The sequence below is a fragment of the Osmia lignaria genome, chromosome 11 (genome assembly GCF_051020975.1).
Source record: "Osmia lignaria lignaria isolate PbOS001 chromosome 11, iyOsmLign1, whole genome shotgun sequence".
NCBI lineage: Eukaryota > Metazoa > Arthropoda > Insecta > Hymenoptera > Megachilidae > Osmia > Osmia lignaria.
This window is the reverse complement of record NC_135042.1, coordinates 8,949,807-8,977,567: the sequence shown is the minus strand read 5'-3', so window position 1 is coordinate 8,977,567 and position 27,761 is coordinate 8,949,807. Positions and strand designations below refer to the sequence as shown.

Here is a 27,761-nt window from a genome sequence, read left to right as displayed (position 1 = left end):
TCAACCCCTCGCGATCAGATCCGTGGAATTGGGTTAAGACACTTTATGTGGAAACAGTTCAATTGCCTGCATACGGTACACGTTACCTGCTCTGGGTGTGGGTGATACGTACACAAACACACGTCCAGTCTGACCGGGGTAAGTACGCGATCCAAGTATGAAACCTAACGGGCAACGAGACACGCGCTCTAAATACAAACTCATTTCGTAAAAACGCAGCCAAGGTCTTCGTTGATCTCTTCTTGAGGAGACGCGATGATGTCTTTTCGGTAAAGACAAGGAAGATTCTGAGGATATCGTTTAAATAAAATTTGAAATCTTGCTGAGAGAACCGTACATGAACATCCTCTGGTTTGATTGTTCAAAGGATTCATTCTCTTCGTGACGGAACCAGGAAGAAACTGCGGAGAACCAGCCCTGGAACGCGACCACCGAAACCTGATGCCTTAACCGATCGATGTAACAACCGGGGTGAAAATGCGGTTATAATCGGATTTCGCGTAACACTTGTAACCACCTGAGAGAAATGATTCAATGTAATTCGAGGAGAAAGGTATTGGGTTTCTTTTGATCATAATTGCTTAGTCGGTTGCTCACCGAGGGTGTTCTCAGAGATTTTTTATTTTGAAAAAATAACTGTGAACAACATTGTATTATTAATTGAAATTGTTGGTTATAATGTACGAGCAGTTAAGAAATGACAAACAACGATAGCAATGGATATGCGATAGTATAAACGAATAGAAGGTACTTAGGCGAAGAAAATCTTTGCATTTCTAAATGCGAGACTAAGAAACTTAGTTACATGGGATTGCTTAATCAGCAGTGTGTCGATTTGAAAAAATCAATCATTCACGGTCACGTTTTAACCGCAAAGTGACTTAATTTGAAACGTGACGTAAATTCTATTCGCTATAATGCGTAAAACATAACTTGATACAAGGTCTAACGTGAGCTAAAGGAAAGTACTTCCCACTTGAATCTACTACTTCTGGTGAAACGCTTTGTGTTGAAGGATCGATGAATAGGATACTAATGATAATCCAAGTTACTTTGATTCTTCAATTAGCAGAAATTGTTAATAATATTAGTTGAAATTATAAGCAATATTCGTCCTGTCGGTTCCTTAAAAAATCTATGAAACTTTCTCAAAGGCACTATTCCGAATGAACTTTATCCCTCTCGTGTGTCAAGCTTGTGTAATAACTTGTCTGAAACTTGTCTCTAGGGTGGATTCGTAGAAGGAAACCGCGATGCTTTAGTGGATTTACGTCGGTCTATAGGTCAGCAACAACTTAGGTTTCAAGGTGTTCGCAAACAGCTGAGAATAACCAGGAAGATGTATGTATTTTCGGATAGCTGGTAGCTCGATGTAAAGAAAGAAGAAAGAGTAATGCATCTTAGGTCGGGGGTTGATCGGAAGGTAAGACAATTCCTAGTCACCAACAATTCCTTTCGCCAGGCAATTTCAGGGAGATCGATCGCTTCCGAGGGATTTCATAAAACTATTTCAGGCCACGACATCACCAGCCGGTCAATCTAACGTGAAATTGATAGGAAATCATTTATCGATCATATTCAGTCGCATCACGGTCTTCTTAGTGATTCTATACGTGCTGGCTTATGTAGATGCGACATATTTTGAATGGTTATCTGAAGCTTCTGTTATTCCTCGATTTATCTTCTTTCATATTAATATCTTATCTGAATTGTACATTTTTTAGTGATGAGAAATTGGGAGTTGATATGATTTTTAATAAAGTTAGTACTGGGATATTTTTAACACAGCTATGGTATTATTACCATGTTAGTTTTCGTAGATAGTTCCTTATAGAAATAAATTTAATCACAAGATAATAACCTTCTCAATGGGGATATATTCCTGCCTATACAGCAACGGTATTACGACTGCAGTGTCACACCATCAGGAATTAATTTTATTTTTAACAAACCTAATCTGTTATTCTAATAACACTATATGACATCATAGAAGAAGTTCCAAAAATTTGGAAATGGAGCCCTCTAATATAGGATCTAGAAATCCACCACTGCCTGCATTTTATAAAAATAACTGACTCGGGAAAGAGGCAATAACACGAGCACTACCCTCGCAATATATCACCGTCGAAAGATCTTGCGAAAAGAAAAAGTGAAACTCGCCCTGGTTATTGGCACCCGTTACGCATACATTATTTTTATTGCGACAAACAACAATTTCGAGAAACTTGACACGCTTCGATTCGTTTTACCTCCTTCGCGAAATTTTTTACCCACATTTTGAATTTTCAAAAGAACCATCGGTCAATTTCTAGAATTCGTGAACCATAGCAAAGACCACAGAAAAAGAATTTCTTTTTGTTCATTTGCCACTCATGGATCATGTATTTTGTAAGAAATTAAATGTAGAGACAACGAGCTACAAAAGAAGACTAAACTATTGTTCCGTCGATGTTATTTTACCGAATTCTTCATTTTTCTAATTTTCTGCAGATAAAAGGTGCAGTTTTTATTATGCAAAAGGTGACGTTCTTATTATCATGTTAATAGGAACAATGTAAAAATGCAGAAACGAGCCGCATAACTGCACGTAACGTGACTTGTAATTGTTACATTGGCGAGCACATCGTTATGTAGATCAGAAATAAATGTGTCAGGGAAGAATATGCGTTAATGACGTGTCGCAAACGGCTCTTTGATTTCACAAGACACGGTTTCACATTTTCTTCGCAGTTGTTTGTGCACCTCTCGATAACGAACTGTTTTGAACAATAAAAGTCAATAATTAAACATTCTGTGATAAGTGCGACCGGAAAACTTTCGTTCACCGTTGAAACATCAAATGAAATATTGCCAAATGTTTCATTGAATAATCTAAGCAATAAATTAGGGAATTTCTAGGGAATGTTTATGTTTTGGATAAATTTCTTCTGATTTTGGCACGAACAACGAAGGGTTGAATAAAGGGCGTTTATGATTTATTGTATTGAGGTAAGAGGGGTGTGAATAACAATAAGGACTGTTTACAGTATACTACAATTTACGTGTTTTGAAAAAATTACTTCGATTTAAAATATTTCTAATTTCATCTTTTTGTTACACTCAAAGTCATTGATAATCGTATTGGATAAATACCTTGCCCCTGATAGTAAACAATAAAAATTAGAATGAAAGTAACAATTTACTAGTTTTGACTCGGGAGTAATCGTCTACTGACATGTATTAATGTATTTTTCGAAAGGTTTAGTTCAGATATACATACCTGTCCAAGGAAACCGCAACAAGGCTGTAGACAGAAGCCGCCACGGAAACGCCCTGTATATAAGCTACTGCTTTACACATAAACCATCCCAGGAACCATGCTGAAACACAAGTACACGATTAGTTGTTTGAAGTCAACTAACAATAAGAAACTGCTGCTTCCATTGCAAATTAATTATACTTTTTCATTTTTTGATTTTGCAGAAAAGTAGGCCTGATAAGAATGTAAAAGCGATTTTGTTTTTGTAAAATGCTTGCAATTATCTATGAAAAATTCTATGCGTTAATTAAAAATAACAAGTTGTCTCAAGAATTTTGAGTGGTAGTGTACGTTAGCGTTGATACACATATGCCGTTCAACTCCTATTATCTGAGAAAACTGGTTTTAAGGACGTCAATTCAAAGAAGCAGTTAAAACAGTTGCATAATAATGAACAGAACGGGCTATATAATACGGTGCAGTACAGTGACTGCACAGTCTTTTCGAAGCTTTCGTTGCTTACTGCTCGTTTCATTATAGCCGCTTGAAAAGAGACGACTTTCGCTAGTAAAACTTCCTCACAAAGAAATCTGATTAAAAATTTGATTGTCACCCGTACAATTCCGCAAGACTGATTAACAATCATTTCTATGGTTTTGTATTTTATACCTCCATAATAACTTACGTGTCTCTCGTTAATGACTTGATTTTTGAAACGTAAATATAATTGAAAAATCATTTTAAAATTTCGAATAAGATTTGAATAAGAAATACTTCAAATTTAAGATAATATCCATGTACAGTAATTACATTTATCTATTATAATTCCGATGTTTCATTATTATAGAGGTATCATTATATGTAATAGAGTAATATTCTGCACTTGAAGTTAATTGGTGAATTTTACGGTCTACCTATTCCATCGGTATTCCATTTTTTATTTAAAATCATTCAATTCAGTGTTATTTTATTTAGAGAAGACTGATACGTTCAAAGTAGCAGAAGATTGAACTGACCCAGTTAATAATAAAAATTATTATTAAATTATTATTTTATTAAATAATAAAAATTAGTTAATAAACAGTAATTTCCCGAAGTCTTGTTTCATTGGTATACGAATACTTTCTGCACCCACTGTATAAAAAACAGGTTTCCCGTATATTTCCCGATTGTGTGGCCTTTAGCACCAACCGGTACCGAAAGTATTGTGCACAAAGTGAAGGGTACGCACGAGGCCGCATACAGAAAGGAACTTCCGGTGGGCCGTAGATCAAGCGTTGCACGGTACAATTATTTAGTCCACCCAATACTTGAAAAAGCGAAACTCGCTGTCCAAACTGATAAGCAATCAGCCTAAAAATCCACTTTATGATTGGGATAAATATTAGAAACACATCTGATAAGATAATTCTTTTTAGAGTAGGATATTTTCTGAAAGTTGGGTTTATTTTATATACCATGCAAATTTTATACTAATTTCTTGAATTTTTGTAATTACTACGGTTCTTATTCAGAATCGATTTCATGAACTATGTGCTCATGTGAAGCATCTAACCCTTACTTCACGAATTCTGAATTTATCGCATTAATTTTGAACCTAAAACGATGGAAAAGAATTTTCATTTATTTACGAAATCCCGATATCGACAGATTCGAATGCACATCGAAGACGTTGTCGCAGATATTCATTCAGTATGGGCGAACATATCAATCCGCGGGGAAGAGATCGAACAAAAACGAAGTCTATCTCGCCGAAAAACTTTCCGTGCAATCCATCGAAATTCGGGGCTTGCTTGCAATCAACCGTGTTTCCAGAATGTGACGTCCCCAAACTTTTCCATTGAATAAATCTACTGCTTGTATGGTCACAGATGATGGCAGACTGGACATAGCGTGGCTAGTTTCGACAGCTTCGAAGGACATTGTTTTCCTCGTATTCATAAACGTATGTATATCCATTTCGAAGAAAATGAAACGGTGAACCATATGTAATTATCAAAACGAGCAGTGATGCAAATCCTTTTTTGACAGTCTGAAACATTAACTCTGTCGTATGTCATTCTCATTTTACATTTTTCTTTCGGTTACCCCGAAATTTATAGACGTTAAATTGAGAACCGTGTATTCGATAAGGGGTATAATTTACAGCCGGCTAATTTGCTTGTTCGCGCGTAAAAATAGCTGCCGTTGATTTTTCCACATTCCTTGGACGATTAACGCGAGATAATATCAGTCATTAACGTTAAATGCCGTGGTTAAAAGCGTACAGAGCCGAGCATGTCAGTTTTCGAGAGATACAATCACATAGTGGTTGTTACGACACGCGTCTTAATCTTTCCACAGCACCGTTCGTTTTGTATGGAATTGCGTAACAATTTCGAAAGATTTTAAAAGATAATCAATATTTGTAATAAGTGCAAGATACATTTTATATTGTGAAGTTTAAAAGTGAAAATTATAATGTGTCAAATTAGGAATAACAATTGAAAATGTTACTTCGAAGATTAATTTTAAGTAAAAGTAATCCAGCGATATTGGGAAATCCTGTACCAATGACATTCGCAATTTTTAATCAACCAACTGCACGTTTCGAGTTCGAACATACATGGGATTCTGATTACAATGCTAAGCGGATAATGCTACCTATACATTATCGCATTCCCTCTGCCCTTCGTTTTCAGTTCACGCCCTCCAAAATCTCCAATTATACGAGCTACCAATCGGGCGGAAAATCAGAACGATTAGAGCGTTAACCTTTATCGAAACACCGGGACCAATCGTTGACAAATCATTTACAATTTGTCAACTCAATTTTCAACCCTTACACAATCTACCTTCTAGAAAACGAACAAAACTTCCCCTTCTTTCTCTATAAGATTGCATTATTCTACCTTTCGAATTATCACTGGAACGCCTTGTATTTATTCAAATTTTAATACAGCCACTGCTGAAAGAGCAAAGTTTCGCTCGCCGACAAATGTCAAAATTTTCCGATCACCGACCATGTTTCCACGTTTCGCCCATTTTACTTTCACCGTCTACGCTCCGTTGACGGCAATCAAGTAACGCGTTCACGCACAGCGAATAAAGGAAAATGCCGGGAATGACTCGTGAACCGTTCGAAACGCTTTAATTGCGAGCCTGTTACCAGATAATTGAGACAAATCGTTGTCGAACTTTATGATCGAGACGAACGGCTGTCAATTTCCACGGGGAACTTAATGGTCGAGTTTCGAGGAGCTGCAGGCTAGTTCTTGATCGTGATTACAGAGGACCTTTAGGGAGTTTTCGTGTCAACCTTGACCATTTAGCGAAGTTGCTCGAGAGGTCTCGTTAGCTGGCTGCAAAGTGCTCGATCAATTCTAATTGTAACGTTTAAGCATCCTGTTTCTATTTATCTTTCTCGATGCAACTCTCTGTTACGAGATGCTTCAGGGAAATTGATTGTCGTCCTGGATCATTTTACCTGGCCTTAGTTATATAAATGTGCGTTGTTCTACGAGCAGTTATGTAACGGGCATTCAGGAAAAATATGCGGAACAGAGTCGGTTACAGTGATATGTGATACGTGTATGGAGATTTTAGTGCTCCTTGCGAAAGTCAGTCGGATTTGAATCGTAAACGACAGTCGGCTGTAAAGTTAAGTGGATGACGGTGAAGTTGATCGATACGGTTTTATCGTGGCTAACATTCGCGTGCGTTAATATTGAAGAGTGCAGTAATTAACGAGTATCACTAAAATAATTGCTTGTGTCATTCTAGAGTCATTAAACCGAGAAATATTCATAACATGTATCTGGTCATCTGAGATGGATTTTAAGTGCAGTCATTATCGAGCAAATATTTAACAACAGAAACTGCTAGCAGCAAATTATTTTAATTAAACATTTCTTTTTCAATGGGATCGGAATTTGTTCTCCGAGTGTTGGTTTCTAAGCAAATCAAATTTTATTGGTAAACATCGACTGCTTTCGTAACGTTTCGAATTAATTACAGAGGAAACTTTGATACGATCAATCGAGTTCAAACGAAACGTTAATTATCGAAATTGTATAAATTCTTTGCCGCTGTAATTACGCACAAATGAAAACGTGCAATCACGTTGATACGTATTTCGTTCCCACTGTCACGATTATTGATTGCAAATTACCCCTTTCTGGATTACTGATTCGATTAAACGCTGTTAATTGCTTTCACTTTATTGTACGATTTTAAATGGATTTAGGATATTGCCACCTACGTTTCAAGGTACCTCGTTTGAATATTCATTTTATTCTTTGACACTGTTTCAAGGACGAAGAATAAAAGAAATTCTCAGTCGTAAAGGACAATATTGTGGCACAGATGAATCGTCTACTTTGTATACGGTGACAAGATTTCAAGCTTGATTAATCTCGACAAAAATTTCTAATAAAGTGAAAGAAAATGTTGTATAGAAGTGCAACATTCATCTAGTTGCGTCAAGGTTGTATCCTTTTTCTTGACAAGAAAACCTCTTTCCATAGCGAAAGTTATTACAGCACTGAATTGATCTTCAGAGTGCAAGAGTGTAAAATGATAGATAGTGCTAATTATAAGGTTTAAACAACTCAATCAATATCAAATTATAAACACATTAGGAATATCCAGCACAAAAACAGCTTTCCAAGTGAACTCGCGCGTGGGTTAAAGTGAAATCGACCCAGCTAGTCGACTAACAAACAAAAGAGGTTTAAGCTACATCATGTTCCGTTTCATTCATTTTTTTTTTTGTTTTTTTTACCGTGTATTCTATTTCAATCCTTTCGTTTCTGGATTAAGAAAACCCTCTGCGTTTTATGAAAAAAAGGACGAAGGAAATAATTTGCAGAGAATTTTCTGGGAATCGATTTTGATAAGGTTTTGAACAAACGATTAAATAACAAATCGAAAGATTTTTTAGCGAGAATGTACATTCACGACTTGACCCGGCAACGATTGAAGTGTCCCTCGAGAGGACAGGAAAATGAACGCGCAGTCGTCGTTTCTCGCTGTTAAATTGAAATTCAAACTAGCCGCCAGTTTGAACCCTTCAGAAGTCCCGGTCAAGTAGCTTTCGATCTCTGCGAGAAAGAAAAAGTGCTTTCGTCGAGGATCGTTCCATTTGATTTCGACCTTTTCATCCCTCTTTGATTTTCGATGAACTGAGAAATCGTCGTCTTTCGCCGAGTTTCAAAATGTCCAAAACCCTTGCGAATTCAGTTGACATATTTCTGAATCTACTTTGTCGCCTGTAACAAGCTAACGATTCGATGAAAAATCTGTCTGAATCAATCAATCATTCTATTTAGTGTAAAAAACTATTTCATACAGAAGCAGAGTAGTAAGAAATTTCATAAGAAAAAACTGAAAAAACTTCTTCGAATGAACCTTTCTATCGATCCAAGCATCCCGCATGAATCTGTGCCTCGTAATCGGGCTACAAACGACACGAACGTTCGCGGTATACGAAACCTCATGAATTTGCTTCGCTGAAATCCTCTAACCGGTTCCGTTTTATCGGTCGAAGGGTTGGGAAAGGAGCAGAGACAGCCCAGGGAAGGAAAATAAAGGCAAATCTGTGCTCAGCCTCGCGTGACTGCCAAGAGTTTTCGTTTCGTGGGGAAAGGGAGGCGTGTATAAAACGCTGTTTCTATGCACACGATATTATCGTGTTCGTTCGAAAGTTCAACGTCTATACGAGTCGTTCGTTTTCTCGCGAAACACGTGGCTAGCCTTTGAGTTTGCCTTTTTCGTATTTTAACGAGTTACGACTTTTTTGGGGGAGAAAATGACAATTTTCCAAAAGAAAATCTTAGTTACAACAATGGAAACCGTAATAAATTGCTCGATATATTATATTATTTTATAAACACATAATGGACCACTGATAATCCAGCTGGTAGAGAACGTGTTGGAAGCAGCTGCTCTCGAGAAGCAGCAAGCTGCGAAGAATGAAAATCCTGTTGACAATTTCTGTTTGCATGCCGCGCGAATTATTTACGTGCCTCTTTTCCTCGCAAAGGCGACCAACTCTGCAGAACACTCTTAGGAATTACGTCCTCGACATTGAAAATCCTAGTCGAGAGTAACGTAAGCACAAAGCTTGGTCGTAATCAGTCGAGTGGCTACAAAAACTGGGAAAACCGTTTACCCGATCAGTCGGCGCAGCCATTGATTTTCGTCTAGACGAAAATCCAATGAAATATTGCATTATGACATTAGACAGCCACGGAATTCGTGAACGTACTATCCAGAAAACATACCGAAAAGCGGATTCCAGTGAATGTATGAATTCTATGATCATCACATCAAGTGGTGTGCTTAAAAGACACCTTTGAAAATTGATTGTTAATTTCTTCGTTGATTCGATAGCTTGGAATAATTTACAAAATTTTATTTCATCTCGAATGGAAGTTTGAAATGTTTATTACTCAATTTCAATATACACGTCCATTTTCGCTCTGCCAGTTAAATCAGATGATCGTGTGCTGAATTGTATAAAAAAAAATACTTTAATTGACATCGATGTGTGATGCGGAAACAATTTGCAGGCAAATCACCGTCGTCGCTATTATTCCAATTAATTACTGTATCGGATTCTGTCGCTGAAGAGTCAACTGCGGCAACAACGATGATCATCGAGCACGGTGGAAACGAACGGGTTTAAAATTATTATCGATGGACCGTGAACGAGATTAACGGTGGAAAGTGTCGGCCTTGAACGAGATACAGTACGGCTGCATTTGCAGATATACAACCGAAGGAGGGAATCGTTAGCGATACGAAAAGCCGAGATTCTCGAATCTCACCAACTTGCGATATATGGAGCATTTTATCGAATCGAATGCAACGATTACGAAATCCTAGAACCATTTACGAAAAGTGTATAATCGATATGGAGAGACGACAGACAATTGCAGTATTATTATCCTGTCTTGCGCTTCCGGCAAGATATTTTACTGCTCGTATAAAAATCACGTACCGTTTAAACGAACCAGACTTCTGATTTATTGCTTCTTGTAATAAGAAAGATGGACTTTTTTAAGAAACGCAATATTCTTATTATTACAGCAGAACAGATATTTTGATTGTTAGTAGCCATCAATTTTGATTTTTAATATTTATACAAATGTTTGGAATCGAAGTTAACTTTCAAGGAAGCAATGAAAAAGAATAAACGTCACAAGAATCCAAATGAGGTATAAAAACAACGCCACTTATGAAATAACTTAATTAATTAATCAAAGATTGATTCTATAAAAAATTCAACTTTGTGCAGTTTGAAACCTCCTGTCTGCTCATAAGATTCCCATTCTACCATTCCATCGCTACTGTTCGTCACCATCGATTTCCATCAAGTTCTTAATCAACCCCGAAGAAGGGAGGAAATATTACCAAACTATGTTCCACTTAAAAGCTCTGGTCGTTCTTAGAAGAGGAAGAGCATGGACGCGAAAACTTCTTTCGCAGCCGGTTCGACGTTATTACACGCTGCGAGTCTCATTTAGCCCTCTTTTTCTTACCATTGATGAGTTTCCATCCTTTTAACGAAGCAAGAGTCACCATCGCGTGTCCCATTTTTTCCTTTTTTTTTCCCCCCCGTATTTTATTCAGGGTCTCGTCGCGCAATCCTTGTCCACCGCTTAGCCAACAGAGTTTTACATCGGAGATCGCGATTGGACGTTGTGTTTTTTTGCATGCTTCTATTTCATTCAATGTTGCAGATCTCTAAGTGAGATTCTTTCTTCCGCGATTCAGCCGCTGGCGATTTGTTCCTGTGCAACGCGACCACACAAAAGCTATTGTTCTTCCAAACTAATCCGTCAGCCGTTGTCAAAGATACATTGTGTTACTTGTATAACTAAGAAATCTTTCTCATTCGCTTTTACATTTCTCTCCTGCTATAGGAGTGTCTTGAATGCTTCCGTGTGCTTTTGTGATACAGAAATGTACGCTTGAATAATAAAACAGATAAAAATTGTCAAGTTTTACTAAATTTGCACTATTTTAGTTAAGGTTCAATATAATAAATAAATTTAGCTGTCATTGTTCCATGATTTACCAGATTTTACTTCGCCATTTCGCGTGTTTCCTCGATAAAACAGGCTAAAACAGCAGGAAATGTTGAACCCCGACGAAAAGGGAGTCAAAGCAATGTCTCGCGTTATCGACTTCCCAAAGCTCGTAAATATCGATCGTACGGGGAACATTGAATGGAAACGCGACGATAATGTTTATCGACCTGACATAGACAATTCTCAAACAATACCGGATGTCGTACCGGCTCCCTGAATGTACGTACACATACCCACACGTACGACTTCCTTTAGGGCCGGTGTGCATCGTTTATCCTTCTACCCATGATACGTGACCGTCCACCATCTGTTGTTGCAGGCTACAAATGCGTTCGTGCTGCACTTTACGGCCGATGTATCTATATAAAAAGGAGCAAACACCCTGCTTGATGTGCTGACGGTGAACGGCCAAACAACGGATGTTGAAGGAAAAGGAAGTCTCTGATACCATGTGGATGGCATCTCTTTATTCCTTATAGAAAAGGTTTTAAAGTATTTGTGTCGAAAATTGATTAGTTCAAAATATATTTTTGGGAAAGACAGGGTGAGCCTGCAGGTCTTTTCCTAGGATAACTTTTGAACCATTGAACTTTTGACCCGGGTGCCTTAATACTTTTTTGTACAGAATTAAAATACCCTTCGATTAATGTATAACAATGTACAAAATTCCAATAAAATTTCTTAAAATAAAAATTACCCATTTAAAATAACAGTCCTTATTCCTATCTCGCAATCAGTTATTTATCTCTTTAAATATTAAACACTTAAATCTCTTTAAAAGAATAAAATACAATTTCCAACTATCGGATTATCTACAGACACCCAGCGCGCTCCATTAAATCAAGTTTCGCCCAATACCGCACCACGGTTCTTCAAAATCAATTTCCCCTCAACGTCCCACCAAAAAGATTCATCCTCCCCTGCACAATCTCTTTCCCACTACCACCCTATATGAAACAGCCCGTACAAACGCGTCCTTCAAGCGAGACCTTCAACCCTCCTTCCGTTGGACAAAAACGTCCGGTTTGGTTCGCGCTGAATAAAACAGCAACATCTAACGTCCCGTCAAAGAAACGTCCGTCCGTTCGTGAAAAACCAAGGAAGAAAGCCAGTCGCGATACAAAACGTTTTCGTTCGCTTCCGGCGTTGATGAAGATTTACAGAAAACGTCGCGCGAGTAACGAACGAGTCCTCTCGAGGGAATCGAACCAGTCGGCCTCTGTTCTAGATTCACCGGGTGTGAACGCCGAGTTTAGCGACGGAGCAGCCCCGATCTAGGCCAACCTGGCTTCGCCTCTCGCCGCGTACACGCTCGACCCCTCTACGACTGCGCGAATCTCTCTTCGGGACACTGCCCCGGTTTCGAGTAGCTTCAAGGTCTCGCACCACCACCGTGCAACCCCTATTTTCCAGGTGCGTCGATGCACCGGAAGCGGCTGCATCGTTCCGATTCTTCGACGCGTTCTTCGATTTCTTCCTGATGTACTATTCCAAAGCTTTCGTTTTACTTATACAGGCTGTCTCGAAGGGTTGATTACGTAAATGAAGAATATTATTTTTGTTATAATTGAAAATGGCACCGTATCTTAAAAACACTGCCTGGTACCATCGTCTACTTCCCTAAGAAACGTTTAACGAAAAGATATCTGAATACTACAAACAATGAATTCATTTCTATCGAGTTACTTGAAATATTCTAATTTATACAGCAGCGAAACAAGCAATTATAAGCTTCTCGTCCTTGCCCTATCAATCTCTTGAACATTCTACTTTATTAGCGATTATAAGCCTCTTACAGTGAACGCAGCCACACTTCCTTTTCCTATTAAAAACAGTACCGTAGTAAAATTATAAATTCTTCCAGGACAAAGAATTAAAATTCCTTTATACAAGGAACACCATGAACGAACCCCAAGCAATACCATCGACTGATAACATTAACGTTCCCGAAGAAACGCTTCAACGTCAGATGAAAAGTCTTCCGATGTTCATTCCTTTCGCTGTCAATCGTTTCTTGGCAAACCAATACGGTATACATCGTTCCCAGAATCGATGGCAATCGTGAGTCTTCGCGAACGAACCTCTTCTTTGTTCGCCTATTGAGGCGGTCGCAAAGAGCCCGGTAAAGAAGACGGAGAAAGGGGAAGAATGAAATGTTTTCAAAGGAACGTCGAATAAGAAAGGAGAATAACAGAGGCCGTGGCGGCGGAAAAAAAGAGGAGAAAATCGAGTGTTGAGGGGATGAGTCGGAGGGAGGTAGTGACCTAGTCTAAGTGGCCGAGATGCATGACCCGAATACCGGTGCTGTACAGGTGCGGTGTGTGTCCCACTGGCCTCTACCCTCTTCGAAGCACGGACTGCCTTCGAATACAAGTGCCTGTGGGGGTGGTAGCAATAGTGGTGGTGGTGGTGGTGGTGGTGGTGGTGATGGTGGAGAAGGAGAAAGAGAGCTATGTGGTCCCGAGGGATGCACAAAACGGAAATGCCATCGATCTTTCGATATCGGTATCGAGGTCTGTCTCCTTGGCCGCTCGCGATACAAGACGAAAACACGACACTGATAACAAGTCTACCTTTCAAAGGGAATAGAGGCATAAAGTACAGCAATTTAAGTATAGTTAGCGACAAAGACCTTGTAGCCCTTATAAAGGAACCGCTACTGATGAGGGCTATCATTTAACAACCCGTAAAACTACATTCCACAAACAGAAGATTGGAACCTTTCATAAAGTCAAAGTGTTAAAATATTTCAAAGGTGGCTCGAACGAAAAGTGGTAGTGCTTCGTTACCCTATGGTCGTCGACCGGGTATAACCTAATCAAGCTGTTACGCAACAACCACTCCACGTAACCACGGAACACTAGCTGGAAGTAGACCGATCGAAGGTGTGCTCTTTGCCTTTAGCAGATTACTTGGAAGCGGTTGTCTATAGAGCCGATGATTCTGTCTGAATCGGGGTAAGCGTCCCGGGCACGGCTCTTTTAATAATCTGTTCGCTCGTTCCTAAACTACCGCGTTATTATCGTGCAACGAGGACGATCAACTTTCTCGTCCCGCTCAACGACCCGATAATAACTTGGTCCACTTACGTCGTTAATGGACGAGACGAAACTTCGTCGCTCGCCGATCGACGATGGCCAAGTTGAAACAGTGGAGGCTATTAAGTGCAAGTTACGTAATATTTTGTTGTTGATGAAATATTAAAAATATTTTTAGACTATAATTACAATGAATTCACTGTTTGGTAAAATGGTACTTGAATGAAACAATCGGTGTAGGGAACCATCTATCCGAACAACGATTGATTTCTCTCAAAAATTCGAATTCAATTATCCAACATGTGAACCAGATTGTTGCGCTACAAGGAACCGATACGTTTATCGTCAGCGAATCCGAAAATTTAGTTTACTGTCACCGTTCTCTGCGACGGTTCGAGCGGATTTATACGCGTCCTTGACCAAAAGCCTCGCGAATTTCTGAACAATCTAGGCTAGAACAGAGTTTAGAATCAACTGTTCGAATGTCTGTCGCGAAAGTCATCGAGTTGTGCCGATCCCGTTTTCCCGATTTTCCCGAGGATGTATTCCGTTGCAGCAGACACCGGGGCTAGAGGAACGAAGCCAGACACCACGGTTCAACCTTGAACGTAACCACGAAGACCGATGGAGAAGCTTCGACGGGAAATTACGTTGCGGTTTGGAACGGGAGTCAACTGTGAAGGTGAAACTCTGTCCGCAATCGCTGCCTCTGCAACACTTTTCCTACGTCCAATTTTAGTGAAAATTGGAAAACGAGCATCTACGTTGGCCCTTAACTCGTGAAATTTACGTTAAATTGTTCTAGATAGGAAGAAACTTTCGGAAAGTATCTGACTGTTTAAAAAAAGAAAGAACATTATTGGTCTTGAAAATGATTAAAGAACTTGAATTATTCTTCAAACCCACCCTTCTAAGACCCTCATTTCTTCCGATCCCTTTTCAGCAACCACAAAAGATTTCCTTCAACAACGGCACAAGAATCAAGGAAATTGGTAAGACGTCTAACTAAAAAAGTTGCCTGAATATTGACAAAAAGTCGAGGGTCAGGTATAAGTTTGTATACTCGATAACAAAGCAGGGGTAACTTTGTTCAAGGTAGCTTGGTAAGAAGATGAAGTACGGCAATCAACACGTAAGATTCTTGTCAAGTAACCTTGCAACTTGATGAATATTTGACTCGTGCTATGCTTTAGTCTGTTCCGAACTCTTTAAACATTCTTTTGCACCTATGGCTCACACTAATGATCCCTAAATAATATTCAATCATTTTTTAACAAAACCTTCCATCTATGAAAACGTTTCAAGATGGTTAAATAGTCCATTGCCTTATTATTTTCTCAAACACTCAGCGATTCGTGTATGCCAGTCGTTGAATAACCCGATCCTCCAGTTAGTTCAACGTTATATAAATCTCAACTTCAATTGCCAGTGAACATTTGATGGTGGAGGTATAGACTGGCGCGAAGATAGCAGAAAATATTCAGTGTATCAGAATTAATAGGCGAATGATACGTGCACGTAGCCGTAGTTTCTGCCTACTATCCGTATCATGGCCGAACCGTGCAGATATCCGTCTGTCTGACCTAAATACGTAATTATCTTTTCGCGAGGCACGACCTTGGACAGGCCAAGTCCGAACTGGGCCATGTCTCTGTCTGCCAGTTTTACTTCGTACATCACGAGTTACTTGCTCGTCCTCTGCTTAGTTTCAAGATTCTCTTTCTTTCTGGTAAAAAGTATCTCTTAAGGTAACGAATCGGATACACTTGGCGTCATCTGCACGCGAATAACATGTCACAATCTTGGCGGAAGATTGTCGAGGGATAATTTAATTAATTCGCCTTAATGGAGATCCGAGATACCCGGCTGTGGCTTTTTTTAATTACAAACCAAGAGAAGAGATTCCATGCAGTTTTTATAATCTTTCCAATTGTGCGATTGTCAACTATTTTGATTTGATGTTTATAAAAAAATATAAACCAACAGTACTTTGCAAAAAGAAAAGGAAACAAATTTGAAAAAAGATCAGATTTCTTAAATTGGCAAGACATTTCCTTGAAAGTATCCACGTTCAGAGACGCCCTGGACGTCTTTCACTGATCCCTGGAAAGAATAAATTGATGACTGGATATAACGTGGATATCTTTCAAAAAGATGTTCGTTCGATCGAAAAACGTTGTACACCGAGCAACCGATACAGAGTCCTCAGGTGAACTCGTCCCGGTGACCAGCACCCCCACGACCCATGCCACCCCCGACAACTGGAACGCTGACCCAGTTAATACACCTGTAGAAACAGTGCCAACACTCCCGTGTCCACGGATGTCGGTCTGTCGACGCATGACCCTGTGCATATCCCTTGGAACGGCTGCAATTCCATTCGGCACGCAACACGCGAATCCTTTAGTTAAACGACCGGTTTCGAATCGTTCCTTATCGTTCCTTCGAACAAGGGAACTTGCTATGGCATACGTATATCCTCCGATTGTACTTTGATCACCTTGAGGTTCAGTGAATTAATTTCCAGCTTATCTGTCAAGTAGCTTCCACAATAGACCGTAGACAATTTTTTCGAATTTTTTATAGAGTTGAATTAACCCTTTCGTTGCTGGGAAACTTCAACTCGAAACATATACTGTTATAATAAATAATACTAAAATTATTCATAAAATAAAAGTTGTGATTAGAAAATTTCTATCCCTTCATTAACGGTCAGAATTAAATACCCTTCCATTAGCCTCCCAAAATTGAACTTCCGTGGAAAACATTCGTCCACCCTGTCTAACACCCATTTCATCCCTTAATTGGCCTCAAGATCCTTCAATCTTCTCGATCGTCATTAATTACCCAAGAATGTACGAAAAACTCTAAACCCTCGATCTTCGAAGGGATTTTTCCTCCCTTTCAAACGATCAAGCGGGTATTAGGGAAAATCTGGAATCCAGGGTTGTGCAGGGAGCGTAGTTGGCGATGGGGTGCAGGTGGGTAGCCGGGTCGCGAACGGAGTCGAAGCCGAGGGGGTAGGAGTGTGATCGGCCGATGTATGTAGGTCAGGCGAGAGTGTTGGCCCCTTTTGCCTTGACACAAACACAGGTTATATGGATCTCGGTTTGGGTCAGGTTACCGATGCGCGGAACTCTTGAAATTCTACTAGCCGAGCACAACAAAACACATACGCTCTCAACCTCGCGGAACGACCGTTTTATTTCGTCGAACAATATGTCCGATTAACCGCGTTGACCCTGAAGCGTTCAGTTAACCTGTTAACTGAACTCATTTTTCTTCTTTTCTTTGATACTTTATCAGAAGCCGAGAAAGATATTACCTTTGGACTGTTCTTAATCTTGCTGTTCTCTTCTAAAACAAAGAGTAAAAAAGAATGAGTGAATAGAACATCAAAAAGAAAAACTATCTTTTTTTAAATTTTAATAATGAAGCAATAATTGTAAAATCGTTGTTATCACGAAAGAAAAACTGGTGTACCTATAATTGATCGATCGATTCGTCCTGTATCCCGTTTCGTTTCGTTGCGCAGCGCACGGCGCACCTGCCGCAAGAATTTTTATCGTCTGAATTTCATTTCGACTTCCTCTCTCCGCTTTTAACGATCGCACGGAACGGAGCGCGCTTGATTTTTGGCGTGACTCCGTGTCAAGGTTAAATCAACACGAGCCCCGCTTTTCTCGTCTATACTATTTTTTTTTTCTCTCTCTCTCACCGCCAATAAGGGAAGATATTGCACCGTGACTGGTGCGTGGAATAATGCATGGATAATCGAGCTGGTTATTCTTTTCGAGCCGCGGAAAATCCGTTTCGGAGGCGGCCAAACGAAACGAAGACAGAGGGACGCGCTTAATTAACTCTCGACGAGGGGCTGACGCTTTAATTGAAACTTTTGCGGCTTTGTTGCCGACTCGACGGATGATTATCGGTGGAAACGTTTAGGAACGATTGAATAATGATAACTGACAGGATTGAAATGGAAGTTAATGCGGTTTTTAATGAGTTCAATTCATTTCAACGAATACTCGTGCATTTCTCTTCCTACATTTCATTCCTACATGTTTATAAATTCTATAGAGCATAAATATTTAACACGATTGCATGCAAGCTTATTTTTATGATTATGAAGCTCATCAGGTTGCTTTAATGCACATTGACATAGTTATTAAAGAAGGCAATTTATGTCCAACATTAATATACTTCAAAATCAAAATGTTTGTCTTGGAAGAAGAAGTCATTCCTTTCAAAACGGCGCCATAAGTCAAACGAACCTTGGCAACGAAACGTTCATTTTACCTCGCGCTGTTCGTCTCAAGAAAGAAGCATTGTGCTGTTAATAACGCTTCCAACAATACGATTCAATGTTTGCCACCACATGTGTGCCACGAGACGCCAACTGTGCACACCTGATTCTGACAACTGAAGAAACATTTCAGCGTCGCTTTCGTCATTTCGGCGCATTATTCCATCGTCGTCGATCGAATCCGTGAGACGATTCTTCTTCGAGTCAGCCGTTACCACGACAGAAAAACTGACTGACGAGGAAACAAACTTGCTCGATCTAATGAGAAAAGTTCGAGCCGAATTTAAAAACCTGACTCCGCTCGAAAGAGGCCCGGAGTTCTCGGAAATATTCGCCGGAAACGGATGTCTGCCGTGTTCACAGCGCGTACACTTACTACGAACTTTCCGTGTTCTGGTAAACGAGAAAACTTGAGGCCTGATTAATTCACGATCGATGACCGATTCTCGTTTTTCGTAATAATTCCGGCACGCCATTCTTTGAAAGTTTTCGTCAAGATATTACAATGTTAGATAATAGAATTTCTGTCAAAGAATTTTTGCTGAAAGTTAGCAAAAACAACTTGTCTTTTAGGTATGGAACAACATAAGTGAATAGTAATGAAATATTAAACAATTAAGTTAAACAGTTAAAAATATGTTAACAAACACATAAAAATAAAGAATAATTAGTAGTAATTATAGATCATTATACTTCCAAACCAAAACAGTCAAAGAATTCCGAAACAGTCAAAGGCCCTTCATATCTCAACCCTATTTCTAATGAATTTTCTATTTCCTCATAAATAAATGTACAATATAGTAATCATTTGAAGAATTACAGCTCAGATATGGTATACCATAATTCCTGAATTGAACAAGCTACGAAAAACCACGTTTTCCTGCTTAAGTAGCGTAGAGCAAGTAGTATGGCTCAACGATATGTCAGACAGGAGCGATATTTCCTTTCTATTTCCTTATAAATCAATCCCCAAGAATATAATCATCTCGAAAGTTCCAATTTAGAAACAAAACAACACAATCTTTGCTCTGAACGAGTTACAAAAGTGTCCATCCTTCCGATTTACCAGCGAACAAGTAGTGAAATCCAATAATATATCAGACATCCTGCAGCAAACAGCAGTAGGCACTTTGCTGGTTGAAACAGCGGGCTGGTTGTTGTCAGTTTCGCTAGTGGAATCAGGATTACGTGAAATGAGCTTACTGTTATCGATTCCAGTGGGTACAACAGCGAAAACTTAACGGTGTTCTCTTCGAAGCGCAATAACGTGTAATTAAGCGTGCACGAAGCATGTAACGGTTAGCGATGCCATGACAAAGGCAGACTGAATAGACACGTTCAACCGGCACATGCGAACGCAGCTTGTCCACGTTTGTCCTGGATACGTATCCGTGTGCGTCCGTATGCGTGTGTGCTGGTAGGTGCAGTGTGTCGCGAACCTGTTCGAATGCATCCATGACCGTGCCCGTTCGTGTGCGCTGGCACATATTCCGCGATATGTGTCAGGGTCGATGATTTATCACGGGATTCTGACTGGCGGCCGTTCGAAAGCCTTTTGCTTTAATTGCGAACACGATCGAGAAATAATATCGCGATATGATTTTCACAGGGGCTTTTTCGCCGGAATTTCGCCTCGAACCGTGCGGTATTCGTGTCATTAATATTTCTCGGGAATTCTTCGCGAGCCCTCTCCGTGAATTGTGAACAACCTATCCTTCATAAACTTTGTTCAGATGATTTAATCAAATGAAATCTGAAAAAATGTTGTCCAAGAAAACGAATATCAAAAAATGATTGCAATCACCGGAATAAAACATGGCACGTGTCTAACGAATTATTAGTTTCCAATCACTTTTGACGGCTATCGAAGACTTGTTCGTTGAAAGAAACGGTACGTGAATTAATTTAATTGGAAAAACGAGCCACTGCGAGTCAATTAGGACGAACAATGACTTCGTGATTCGTATGGCGATCGTTTAAACCAGCTCTACGGATGAAACACTGTCACGTGCGATGAGAATGCCTCCTTCTAATCGAATTTCCGTTTCCTTTCGGTTATCAAGCGATAAACGTGAAATCAACGAGCACTTGTTCGAACGAGTTTCCTCGTGCAAACTTTGTGGCGATAATTGAGAAATCTTTCTCGCGTGAAGTTTTCGCTGTCTGCAGCGTGCTTCCGGTTTTAACGAAGTTTCACTGAGATTCGATTGTATTCTGTGTAAGAAATTAGATTCATATCTAATTCCTCAGAAGTGTTAAGTCAACTTTGGTACCAGAAAGGTTCTATGCAAATTTTTAACATTCTCAGGTATCGAATGATAGAGTTGACGAACAGAGATAGTGAACGTAGAAAAGAATATCATCTAAGATACTAATATTCCAGAGAAGATCTTAATACAGAATTATCTTACTTGAAATAATTTCCACAAATTGATTTATTCTTAAGTAGCGCTTAATTATATTAAATCTCCCTTTCATCAAGAAAAGAATTAATCGATCATTTTGCATTTGGACTCTAGTTTTTAGACTTTCGAACCAAAGAGTAAAATAAAATACATCAATAATATTCAAAAAGAATTTAAATCAGCAATTTTCTAAACACCTTTCAAAAATCCTTCAAAAGAAAGAACAATCGCTTCCCTGTTGCTCGATAATGAACCGCATGAAATCTCCGAATAACGAGTGAAAAAGGGGTAAATCATCCAGAGCAGAAATTGCTCGACCTCGAGTGGCTGGCGAGCATTGTTGATAAACAGTGGACGTTAACAGTTTAGTCGGGGGCGTGAGGAGGTGACTAGGAGGGGTTGTCTGGCTCGCAGAGGGTAGGATCGAAGCACGGAGCCTGGCATAGTGGAACCGAGCCCCAGTTTCCGAAGGAGACTCTCAGAAGCGTTGCAGGTTGGAGGGTGCGGGACGCGGTCACCTCCGGGCGTTCACCCCGTGCAGCCAGCGCACTCGATACACTCACCCTGTGTTCGCGTGTGCGGGGGCGTACCTATACATTCAACTCGAACACGACGCCCTGCTATCTACGATTCTCGACCTACGGTCTATCGTGCACCACCTTAACCATACAAGGTGTCTATAAAAATTCGATGAAAAATCAAATGGCATATTTTATAAATCTATATTCGAAATTGCATTATCATAATTGCATAAACGATCTAAAATGCTTCACCTGCAGTCTGCTATCCATCACCCTCTCTATATAAGATGTCCATAATAATTTGGACTAAATTCATGAATTTATCTATTTCGAAATCCATTGCTAAATGTTTATAAATGTTCTACGATACTTGGCCTGCAGTATAGCCTGTAGCACCCCGTCTACATAGGGTGTTCATCAAGATTGATATTCGAAAAGTTATCATCAAATTTTTAAAAATATTCTAAATTGTGTATTATAGAAATAATTGGAATTTGAACACCCTCTACGTAGACCAACCCTTCGCTTCGTCACCTTTCCCTCGCATTATCGTTTCCACCTTTATTCCACTCGATTCGTTCGCGAGGTCGACGATTTATCGTCGATTCCACGACCTAATTATCGGCGTATCGATCGCAACAATTAATCGGACTCACTTTTTTTACTTCTTTCTTTGCATCTCTTTACCCCCTTGCCGCCCGGTTTTACCCTCGTTTTTGCGCCCTGTTACCCGCGGAAACGAGCTAGCCGAGCTGGAAAGAATTCCACTGGAAACGGAAAACGTCGTTCGACAGACGGATCAAGTAAGTTTCAGATCTTTTACACTGTTCGAAACAGTTCCTGATATCCGTCACGGTTGGTTACGTGAAATTAATGAAAGATCACGGTTGAAGAGAACTTCTGATCAAAAAAGTAAGGCTAGACATTTTCCAATTAGTGAAGATACAGAAGGTCGGTTTATATATTACTAACACAAAGGGACAAATTATTTCCATATAAAAATTTGAAATATCTCTGTGTAAAATAAAAATGTTTTTAAATTAGTAAAATAATTACATATGCATCGAAGTACTATTTTACATTCATTTTCTATAAATTTAATATCAAACTAAAATTGAAATTTGCATCGAAAGGAACTTGCTTTTTCACCGGAACGTAACGCGAATCAAATACTACAAAAACGACTGTGATTAATGAGAATATGGAAAGTTTCTGAATGATCTGGTGGGTGTACTTTATTGAAACAATTTGTAACCCAGGAGTGACGGCGATGAAGAAACGTTTCGTAGAAGGTTCACATCTGCGTCTAATGCCTCGATCGACAGTTGGTTTCATTTTGGATTTTATTTAAATATCTTCTTACGAAAAAACTAACGGTGTGAATTGTTGCATTAAATTATAGACGAAAATTTCTTAAGAGAATCTTGTAGGTCAGTTATTTTATATTAAAATAAAAATCTATATTAAATTCTGAATTTAAAATTAATCTATATAAGGATGTTTTACTACCAAGAAGAATAATTCGAATCACTGGGTATTCGTATAAACCGAAACAGTGAATTGTTTCTGGTTATCAGGATCGTTGAATCAATTAGAGAAGCGGATAAAAATTTCCTACCGAGCTATTCAGATTCAGCTAGACAATCTTATTTGAATACAATCCCGGATTTACGGATAATCCCGCAAGACCACGGGCATTTCTATTCGAACAAAACTGCCAGCAAATCCGGAAGATAAGCGATAACTGGCTAGAGCAGTGACTTTGATTAATAAGTCGAAGCCCTGCTTCTAGTTTTCTCTTCCTAGACCAATGCTACGTGCTTTGATTGTGGAAATTTTTGATAAACACAAAATAATACAAAGTCAACGTTTACAATTTGATAAAGATGAATTAGTAACGATAGGAAAATGATAAAAACAATGAAGTCCTACGTTTCTATCACAGATGAAATTTTTATCAGAGACTAAAGTGATTTTTTACTATCCTAAAAGCAGTCTCTGTGGACGACGAAGTTATTCAACCTCGCATACCCCATGACTGGGCACGTTCGTATCTTCCACGTGTGCAATGGGATAGAGGTGTGCAGGTACACGAGACTAGGCTCGATTCCCGTTTGCTTTGAAATGGAAATTGACAGCGATCTCGGGATTCTAGACTAACGACACGGTAAATCGAATTTGAGCGATCGAATACTCGCGCTCAGAGTCGATCGTTGGACCACGACGAGGCTGATTTCATCGCCCGTATTCGCGTAACTGCGTTCCAACGACGAGCTAATGGGTCTAGCTCGGCCCTTTCAAATATTTATCGTCCGAATTTTAGAAATTCGAGTTACCTTCACGAGCTGATTACGACTGAAGGGCTAACGAGCACGTTTCGCGACGGATTGATCGGTTTTCGCATCAGTCAGAAGGAATTTTCATAATGCTGAAGTGTAATATAATTTGTGTAAAATTGATGGGAGTTTAAGTCATCGTTTCGATGATTTCGAATTTGGTTAAAAGATACAAGGCACCGAAGTAGGAGATCTCTGTCTACTAGTGAAAATAGAAGATACGAATAAATCTTCATTTTGGAATGTGCTTAATAATTAATGATTACTTAGCAAATTGTTATTTTTTGTAATGCTTGCATGACAGTAATAAAATTATAAATGTGTTCTAATTTCCCAAACTGAAAGCTCTAAGCTTCGATAAATGGTTCGTCCTTGAGTGTATTCTTGCAATCATCTGCAACGTTCATCTCTAGCTATATGTATTTGCCAGATTGCGTAGCCTTGTAAAGAGAATAATATTGAAATATTTTCGAGGTAAACGTTTTCAAAACACTGGTTTCATGTTCCAATAACACAAAGATACGAGGGAGGCATTAATAGTAAAGATCTGCATTTGACTGTAAAAATTATTAATTACAATAGCAGAATAATTGCAATGAAAACAAAAATGAGGACTTCGAATATTTGATACTACAGGTAAATATTCTACGAATTGAAAGTTTCATTTCAGAGATGCTGAGCGAACGACCTAAAAATCTCCTTCCCAACAATGATATTCATACGCTTATGAAAGTGTCGTTAGCCTCCGCCTCTTCTCGGCAACCGAGATTGATAAAGTGATAACTTTAATGAGGAAGATCTTAATACAGACGTAAATACACCGCTGAGACGTTTAACGTCGTTTTGAGGATAGTTTATACGGAATCTCGTGATTATTCACTCTCTCGTCTATTCACAGTTTACAGATTCACTTGTTAAATAAATAAAAAAAAAAGTTAGAATTAATTGCAAGAAGGGTAAAAAAACCTATTGAGGAATAACTGCTTGAAGAAGTTACTTTAGAGTCTAGATACTCTACAAATTTTTATTTCAACTTCTCGGTATGCTATTTAAAGAAGCATAATTCATTCGACGAGCATGAATATTTAGCCACTCGATCTATAATTACGAACAACTTACTTGAGGAATATAAAACTCGTATTAGCTGACTTTAACGTGATTATAGAACAGCTTTAAAACTGCTATTACAGTAACTTTTAATAAAACCAACGGTGAAAGATTATAGAAGCATTAAAAAGTTGTAAATCGATGGATATACTTCTATTTTCTTTATTTCAGTCCACTTATGCGTTCCGAATACTCTATTTCCGGCGAAACTTTTCGTTATGTAACATAAACTCTGTTAACAACATTTGACTTCCACGACGTTACCACCAACTTAAAACTCTCTGAACGTCCGTCAAGTCTTTAATTTTCATTCTGCTAAACTTTTGGCTCAATTAACGAAGAAACCGCTGAAATAAGTTTCACGAAAAGCTTGCAGACAAACATCCAACATCCCGTGTCGCTCTTTTTTCTTCGTCGGCGACAATAAAAAAGAATCCGCCAAAGCTTTCTTGATTTTACTTAATCTTCTCGCTCGAAGAACGTTTTTCACAGAGCATTGGTATTCCGGGAAACGTGCACTTCAAAGCTCCCACACCGAAAGAGGCGCGACCGAGGCAAATGTTCGTTTAGAAAACTATGCAAATCCATGGAAACTCGTGTAATTGCGTTATAACCACGATTCGAAATACTGCCGCGTTATTAGAGTGTAATCGCGAACGATTACGTTACAACGATATTGGTCGACATCCTTCTTTGACTACTGATCAATGCATAATAACGCGATGAAACGAGCTTAATGCGTTGTGTTCGCGATCCGTGCTGAGTTTCTGTTCTCTAACAAATTAGCATCGATAACGAGCACTATCCATGAAACAAATATTGCAGCTAAAACTTGAAAAATATTTTAAAAAATTTTAATAAATTTCGGATAATTATTTTAAATGGAATGAATTTTCCAAACGATCAAACACAATGAAAAGATTCTTTGAAAATGACCTTATTACTGTCTGCTTCGCAAAAAACATTTTCATCCGCAGCCACGAGTAAGGTAGTAAATTACTTGACAAAGACCTAAGAAAAACATTGTCCACGATTCCCTGGCGCAAAAGTCATTTCGCGAAAACGAAGCTTCTTCTCACCGTTCAATGATCGTACTACAGGAAACAGAGGAAGTTCTATGTCGCCGCAAAAACGAACGAGACCAGTTCAATTTCGTTATAGACTCTCGATTTCTTTCGTTAAAAACAAGCAGAGTTAGTGGAAAACTTTGTGTCTCTCTACGATTTTAATGACGGTCCAAATAAAAAAAGTGTTATTCCACAAGAACGTTTCTCAAATTGTAAAAAAGTTGATCTTGTTCCATTAGATGCAAGTAAATTCTGTAGGAAGTATCTTCTATGGGACTGCAAGTTGCAAGGAAAATTTTTGTCTCTCGCGAAAAACAAGTTCGAGTCGAGTTGAAAGCGAGTGCGTGCTAATGACGTCGTTAATCATGCGACACGCCAGCAATTAATTAGCCTCTGCAAGAAGTCTGGAAGCTCATGGTCAAACGATGCGTTTCTGTTTACAATTACAACGACCTTTGCGATTACGCGAAGGTAAGTCAATCGTTACGAGAATACCTTTATTATGCGTTCATTTGGAAATCGGAAAATAGATTTCAGCGAATTTTGATCAATAGAATATAGTAGCTTGTTTATGACACGTGGCGATAAAATTGAAGAGAGATGGTCGTCCGTCGACGATTAGTTAAGGATTCTTGATCAAAGTTCATTTACGAGCACGGGAAAGTGATAAAAGATTTATGTGCGATGATTGGCGGCAATTAAATGTTTTTCTAGATCTTTTAGAACCTGCAACAAAAAGATAAATCTTCGTTTTTCTAAAACTGTCAGTGATTGAGTAATGATGAATTTCAATAAAGAAAATGACTTGATCTGTCCTTTAAAATGTTAATAATTCCAAGCTAAAAAATTATTTACAATAATAAAGAAGGAACTAATGTTCCTGAAAATTATAAATGGAAACTACAAAATAAAAAATTCTACCAGCAATAAAAAAGGCAGGAAAAAATTGACTGGTAAAATTGGAAAAAAATATCTTATCACGTTTCGAACAAGTTTCAACTCCGAATCCCTAACACAGATAGTAAAATCGAGACAAGATAGCTACAAATTGCAAGATAGTTAACGATCGATACGAAAGATCTACCGTTGGATCTTCATAAATCCGGACGAATGGAACGAGCTCGTAACGCGCGATCAAACTGACAAACACGAGACGAAAAGCGTCGTAAAGATGCCGTTTACAATCGTATGCGCGTCGTCCGTGCAGCTTAAGCCACGACTGTTTGTGATTCGACGGACGTTAGCCAACGGATGTGCACCTAACGATCTCGGCTTAATTGCACCTCGTGCCAACGACAAATTCATATTTATCCACGATGCGAGGCTCGTTATCCACCGGTGTTATCAGTATTAACTGACCCATTTAATTAATCGTTATTGAATTGATCGTTTACATGGCAGGAACGGGTGCGCCTCCATCGTCTTGCGAGATTAAAATCGTTCTGTATCGAATCGCGAATAAATAGAAAAGAATCGGCTGAGATTTACCCCGCGACTCCATTATCGAATAATTTATTCACCGTTGCTCGAGACGAAGCTGTCGTTCGTTGAAAGCTGGGAATCGCGATACGCTCGGCGCACCGAGCGTGAACAGCGCCGGAGAGAATCGCGAAGGGATCGATTCCCTAGTACCAAGGGATCCCCGCCAGCCACCCTCTTTGCCCCGCT

General features: G+C 39.1%; 1 protein-coding gene across 1 annotated transcript in view; it reads right to left on the bottom strand.

Moving 5' to 3' along the window:
* The window catches only part of SIFR (SIFamide receptor), a 36,471-nt gene that overhangs the window by 7,176 nt on the left and 1,534 nt on the right, over positions 1–27,761 (bottom strand). The window contains exon 2 of the mRNA XM_034323053.2: positions 3,260–3,359. Coding sequence (XP_034178944.1) covers positions 3,260–3,359 — 100 coding nt within the window. The remainder of the gene's footprint in view (positions 1–3,259; positions 3,360–27,761) is intronic.